The sequence below is a fragment of the Belonocnema kinseyi genome, chromosome 8 (assembly GCF_010883055.1).
Source record: "Belonocnema kinseyi isolate 2016_QV_RU_SX_M_011 chromosome 8, B_treatae_v1, whole genome shotgun sequence".
Taxonomy (NCBI): domain Eukaryota; kingdom Metazoa; phylum Arthropoda; class Insecta; order Hymenoptera; family Cynipidae; genus Belonocnema; species Belonocnema kinseyi.
The window spans coordinates 127446552-127453936 of NC_046664.1; the positions used below are offsets into that span (position 1 = coordinate 127446552).

General features: G+C 32.9%; 1 protein-coding gene across 5 annotated transcripts in view; it reads right to left on the bottom strand.

Moving 5' to 3' along the window:
• The window catches only part of LOC117177653 (eukaryotic translation initiation factor 4B-like), a 334613-nt gene that overhangs the window by 99902 nt on the left and 227326 nt on the right, over nt 1–7385 (bottom strand). The window contains exon 11 of one of the 5 annotated variants that reach the window (XM_033368457.1): nt 4491–5746. The exons of the other annotated variants lie outside the window; for them this stretch is intronic. Within the exon in view, the coding sequence (XP_033224348.1) occupies nt 5725–5746 (22 nt within the window). The 3' untranslated portion in view covers nt 4491–5724. Of the gene's footprint in view, nt 1–4490; nt 5747–7385 lie in introns of those variants that run through there. 5 annotated transcript variants of the gene reach the window in all.

A 7385-nucleotide genomic window follows, 5' to 3' on the forward strand; every position in this document is an offset into this window, starting at 1 on the left:
GGAGTAGGGTTGTACGGTTCAGAATGGGAGAAGGAGTGAGAGCATGCAGATATTGGATGAATGAAGAGAATTTATGCAGAGTATGTGGATACGAAATGGAGTTACGGGTACATGTATTAGAGAGATGTACAGGAGAGGAAGAGGGACAGTTGAGTGTGGATGAGTGTGTAAGATGGATCTTGGATGGTAGTGGACAAGGAGTGATGCGGATGAAGAAATTGGATGAAGTAAGGGAAAGTAAGGGAAAGCAAGGGAGTAGGGCAGAGCCAAACGGGTGATCCTGAAAAGAGACAGTAAAAAACGAAAATTGTTTTCAATACCGTGGAAAATGCATTTTTTTTATGGCAAGAGGAAACGGAAGCCCTGGAAGCTCGCTCATTTTAGGAATTAATATCACTACTGTTACTATTGTTTATCCTACGTAATGCGAAAGAGTAGAATATAAGTAGTAGTTAAGTTAGACTAAGGATGGAATTGTAAATATATGTATAGGGAGCGGAGGCCCTCAAACCCGTCAAAGGGAGAGATTAAATACATACATACATTACCAAGCTTTAGATCAAAAAACATATTTTTTAAGCAAAAAGTCACCCTCTTCGTTTACTCTCAGAAATGTATGTTACATTACTTGTAACAAAACTAACGTAAAATCTTAACATTTACGACACCCAGAAAAATTACTTTCTTGAAAATTCGTTGCAAGGATTTCAATTTTAAAAAAATACAACACTTTCAAAAATAATAAAATTCTGTTTACGTATCCTCTCAAAAAGTCTGTAAAACAACTTGAAATAAAAGTAACGAACAAACTTCAAATTCGAGAAACCTAAGAAAATTTCTTTCTTCACAATTTCCTAACAAGAATAAAATAACACAACAATTTTTATAACAAGTCACACTTTTTGATTTCTCACAAGAGTTTCTGTTACATAAGTTGCAACAAAAAATTTTAATGAAAATTCATTACAATAAATTTTAATGAAAATTAAAGAAAATTCATTACAAAATTTAAATAACGAAATTCACTTTCCTACAACAAAAGTTACCTTGGATTCCTCTCAGAATTTTTGTTGCATAACTTGTAACAAAACTTAAAAAAAATTTCAACATTTACGAAATCCAGAAAACCTTTTTTAAAAATTGGTTGCTTTACTTTAAATAACAAAACACTGCTTCTCACTTTTCACAATACTAACAAAAAAACTAACGATTCGCCAGACCCAGCAAAGTTTTTTTCTTGTAAATTTATTAACAAGACTAGAATAAATTAACTCGATGAACAAGATAATTTCAAACTCAAAAATGGTAAACATGTATGCAAGTAAGCTATCGAATAACAATGAAAAAACAAATTAAAGTGAATAACAATCAAACAAGCCAGTTTAATTTTATCAAGATAACAATTTTCTTATTTTTTGTGCAGTAAAGTATTTTTTTTTGCTAAAAAAATCTTTGTTAGTCTGAAAGAAGTTTAGTTGAGTACATGCCAAAAAATAGTTAAAATAAACAAATAAAAATATAAAATTGGTCTGATTTTGACGCCAAAGTGCCATCTGTAGCAAAATTTTCCAAGTCTCTGAAAACTTGTAGATTTCTTTTCCCTCATTGTACAAAAAGGATGATTAATTTGGATCGAAGTAGTAACTCAAAAGGTGTTTTTTCGTCTTTTTATTTTTGTGGATATTCAACTTTGTACACTGCGATTGAATCAGTGGTGTTCTACTAGCGCAGTACAAGTGGATGAAATCTGTTTTAACGGCTGAATTTTACTGATTATCTTTGGTGAAAAATGATATTCTACTAACGAAGTAGCTTCAAGTGGCTGAAATCTGTTTTATCGACTGAATTTAACTAATAATCTTTGGTGAAAATTTGACTTATTTTTAGTGAATTAACACTGATGGGCAAAAAAATGATTGCTTGAGTTTTCATAGCTTAAAGTTTTTCGGATGGTTTTATTGCAATAAATGTAGCAATATTTCGCTAAGAATAGACAAGGGTGACTTCCGGTGATTGAAAAAGTTTTGTATTGCTTTAGGTTTATTACTGAATTGTCACGGTATCAAATTTAGTACCTTTCGTAGTTAAAAACGGTGTTTTGTTATTTCAATCTTGATAATAACCGAAATTTCTCTAGGTTTCCCGAATTTTCTTTCTGTTGTTTTTCATTCGTTTTTTTGCGAGTTATGCCAGCGAAAAAATGAAAAAAGTGACTTAATGACTAGAGAAGGGTTTCTCTTATGAGTGTGTTACGACAAAAAAATTAAAAAATTTTTTTTGTTAGTTTTGTTACAAGTTGTTTAAAATAAATTCTGAGAGTAATAGAAGAGGGTGACTTCTGTTATTAAAAAGTGATTTTTGTTATTTCACTATTAGTAACAAATTTTTAGGAGATTAATTTTTCTGGGTTTAGCGAATGATTTGGTTTTTTGTTAAAAATTATGTAGCAGAAATTCTGATAGGTTTTCTTTTATAGTTGGACCTTGTTAATAAACGTTAGAGAAGAATTCAAAATTTAAAAAATTTAAACGTTTTGAACTTTGCCTTTTATAATGAAGAATTGGAAGAGCGACAACTCGATAGGGAATTACCTAATATGGTAACTAAAGCGTGTCGCCAAAAATCAACCACCATCTTTACGTTTAATACACGTATAAGTATTTGTTCAATTGATACATTTTTGTAATTTGTCACTCCTTATTGCTTGATTAGGTCCAGCTTTGAAGCTTTTTTGTGTCTAACCTAACCTTCACGCAAATTTTTGCTAAATAACTTTTTTGTTTATTTTTGTGTGCACGGTAACATAATACGCGTTATTTTATAGGCGGTGGGACACCCTGTATATGTACACTATGATAAATTCATAATGTTATTTTCTAATGAATACAACTATTAATTTATATTTAATGTTTACTTTTATTTGTTACATTTTTTGTGTTCCTATATTTGATTATTAATTTTAATATTTTTCATTATATACAGAGTATAATAACCACTCCATAGAGTTGTCGAGCTAAAAATGTTCACTCTTTTGGATGATTTATTCCATTCGGGTTGGGTGAATGAATTCACTCCAAACAACCGAGTGAACGATGGCACCCGAAAGTTCAGTGCGTCGTTCAACTCCTTTGGGGCGACTTTTCACTCATCCACCGTGAGATGTCACTCGAAAGGTCGAGCGAGTTCACATTTTCAGAGAGGGAGTTTAATTATCTTTGAAATTAAGTAATAATAGTTCATTGAATGAAAATGAAAAACGTAAGGTAGAAACTGATGAAAAATGTTTATACAAACTTCACAAAGATTGTGTGAAGATCGATATTGATGTCATGATGTTTGCACACACAAAATCTGAAATGAAAAAGTGAAAGGAAGAGATGTGAACAAAATATGGTTCTGAAAAATTACCGGCCACATGCCCGACCGAGTGTTCGATCATAGTAAAAATCATGGAAAAATATATTGCAGATGCAAAATTAATCCACAAAATCTAGAAGAAACACAGTATCATTCAATTGAAGAGGTTATTGAACCACTGAAAGCAACTGACAAAAAGAAAAAGATTGAATTTAATAAAAAGGAAAGTTTTTATCATTGTAAAATTTATTCTTCTTTTCTTTCATTCTTATCACATACATAGTGCATATATTTTCTTATAAAAATAAAATTCTTTAAAATTTTTAAATGGTTTTTATTTTAATATTATAATTTAGGTAGAAAAGTTTAACTTATTATTAAAAATATTATAGCTGAATTTATGTTTATATGTAATGTATTGCAAGTAGTTCAATATAAATGCAACTAACCTATTTAGCACATGCATAATCATATATGAACCATAATTATTTAAACATTTTATTAAAGTTGATTTCTGTAAGGTCAATAGATTTTGTAAAGATAGAATATATAAGTAAAGCCAACAATCATCGAGTATGATCTCAATGTCCATGTGGAATATTAAATTCTTCCTATGTTCACCAATTTGTGATTTAGATTTAATTTTGGTTTGTTTCACTCTTAACAAAAATATATTCAATGCCTTTTACTCAGAAAAATACATATTAATAGTTTAAGTTAAAATACATCAATTCTTTTCTCGACAAATGTTTCTCTCAGTAATTGGCTCCTTTACTTCATTATCATCTGAAAACCTTATTTTAACATTTTCAATCCTTTTTCTGTTCATTAATTGCTCCCAGTACATTAAACAAACTTTTTAGTTGAACAATATTATGCTTCCTTACAATTTTATTGACTAATTGTTCACGGCTGGAAGTAAAAAAGATATAAATCCTCTTACTAATAATCATTTCCTATCCCGAAGATAGAATCAGTATTCATGTCCTACGTTGTTTCAAAGGAATTAGAACAAAATCAATATTTCTTCAAAACTTGATGTTTTAGCAATATTTCGGATTTTCATTCAGCAACAAAAAATCTATGGAAAACACCTACTTTTTGTCCCTGAAAGGATCTTAATCGTTTTTCCCTTTTTTTTGGTTGTGTGTAACACAAATTTGAAGCAATTTCACCATCAACTTGTATACTAATTCTACATGTCATAATTTTCCATAAAGGACTTATGCAATGATTTCAAATTTGGTCTGAAAACTTCCGTGGGATGACAAGAAAACATAACCACCTAAGAAATCCAGTATTCAAGCAGCTTTCAGTAAACATTGTTTCAGCCGTACGATGCCAAAGTACTTCCCACTAGGTCGATATATTCCCGGTCATCTCTCTCATCGTCTGTTCTACGCACACGCACAATTAAGACTTATGTCACTCTTCGGAGGTCATTCAAAACAGATTCAAATTCAAAGAATAAATAACTAACACTTTAAATTATAATAACGGTAATACCTACAATATGCTGCATGGTGCCAGGGAGTGGTATTGCAAAAACCAAACAAAAACGGAAGTGTGTGTGAGCAGTTGGGTGTTGATTTAGAGGTAACGGACGATCCGGATTGGGAAATAAGACTCGCATACCCAAATGGCGATGCTTCGGATTAATGAAGACACTGATGAGCTGGACATTTAGTTAGAAAAGATGAAGCTGAAATAAAGGCCTTTTATTACAATTAGGAGTGGGATTGAAAGCGCGACCTGATAGATGCGACTTATACGAGAGAGGGAAGACTCACGAAATCTTCTGTCTCCACCTACGAATACATTACCACGCATATAGCGGTGTCGTTACTGCGTTTTAAGAACGGGGTATAGATGAGGCGCTGAGATGCAGAGGTTCTCAAGGAAGTCAAAAGCAAGGTACAGCTGGATGAACTTGGTGTCAAAATCTGGGGTGTGAGAGGAATGAGGAATGTTGATGTCCTCATCGAGGCAAGCAGCGCCGAGGAGGACAGGAACAAACTTTTCTCTGCCATCAGGAAGGCTGTTGGGGATAGGTGAAACGCGCGTGAGACCGTTTTTTGGATCGCAGTCGAGGTTCGGAACCTCAAGAAAACGACGTTCTCAGGAGGCACATTGGAGAGTGCCAGTCAACGAACGTCAAAGTCAGAATGACGAAGAAAGGCTTCAGGCAGAACATGGAGCTAAACGAGGAATTAGCTGGAATTAGCTGGGTTATAGAGTTCGTAAGAAAACAGAGGCGATCAGATTTTACTGCTGCCAAGGTTACGGCTACCGGTCAGAGTGGTGTGAGGGTCCTGTCCGGGCCACATACTATTGGAGGTGAGAAAAAGAGGGTCGCAAGGCAGCGCATTACGCCCATGCTACCACTGTGCTGCAAAGTAATAATAAAGTAATACTCATTCTACCCATAACAAATCAGCATTAAAATATTTAAAAACACTTAAATAAATATAACTAACCATTGACAGTATTTGATTTTAAACGGTTCCAACATTTTCAAGAGTTTGATAGATATATTGTCTAAAAAAATTAGATAAACGTTTGTTTGAATCAAACGAATTGTATGTTTGACATATTGTACACACTTTTCTTTGATTTAAAGTATAGCAAACAAATTAATATAAATTGTCAACGTTCAAAATTTTTCTTTTTAATTTAAGTTGAATTTCAGAAAATTAGTTAAAAACATGTTCAGGGTACACGTCTTAGGAAAAATGAGATTTTAGGCATTCGAAAATAGTACGAATTAATTTCTTTAGTTGACAGTCGACAATGTAAAATCGTATTTCCCAAAATTGGACCATTTTGTCCAAATGCGAGCTTTTTTACATTCCAATTTTAGTGGAAAAAGTGAAAAATATTTCTTATTTAAATTGACTTTCTTAATATTTTGCCCGAGGAATTTTCTAATCATAAATGTTGTGTTGTTAAAAAAAAGTATGTACGTACAACACGTACGTATGTACAATATTAATTTGAATAATAACGTTTAGTAATATATAAAAAGATGTTTTTAATCTGCAATCTGTATTATATTCAGCTACTCATGTGCTGAAAAGTAGGCCATTTTGTTATCTGGGTATTTTCAGACACACTTGCAGGGGGAAATAATCTCTGTGACAAATGTCACTTACGACGCTTTTCAGCTAGACATAAGTAGTATGCTCGTTAGATGTACAACAAAAGCCGATATTCACACGTGACGCGACCCGAGAAAAGACTCCTAGGCATCCAAAAATTAACTTTCTGCTTAAGAACTTTTTATATCAATCATAACTAGCTCTTGCAATTGGTTAAGTCATAAAAATTCTGTATGCCCTTTATAATATGAAAAAAGACTTGTTTATTGAGCGCTCGGAGGGCGTTCTGTCGGCTGTCACCACTTATCTTGATTCACCTCTAAAATCTACACTAGGACGTTTAGGGATATTTTTGAGTTTAAAACTTTTTAAAATTTTAAACACCGTTTAAAATTGTAGTCGGAATTGTATTTTGATGTTTTTTTCATCATCTAGCCACAACGCGAATTCCCGAAGTATATTTGTGCTAGTAAAAGCAATGGGCGCGGAAATTTCAACTAATCGATATTAGGGATGAAACCAACTCAGAACAATAGAATAGAGTGAGTTAAAGCAGAATCGGTATGGTCACCTAACCATCCGGATGCCAAAAAAATATGGATGAAACCAACGCTAACATAAAGTTTGAGACTTCCCCTAAAAATTCACCAGGATTCTCACCTTTTATTCTATCCGAAATGTCGGGAACCCGTTCAGAATATCGAAAAATACCTGCTAGAATAATATATTAGTTATATCCATAGCAATAATAATAATAATAATAATAACAATAATAATAACAGTGGCTCAGTTGGTTAGACACTCGGACTTCACCTCAGAGGTCTGGGCTTCGATCCCTGAGCCGGTACCTCTGGAAATTTTTCAATGTACCTTTACCGAGGTTCTGGTGGTTCGGAACCCACCTTAAGCTGTAGGTCCCCCCATCGTGTA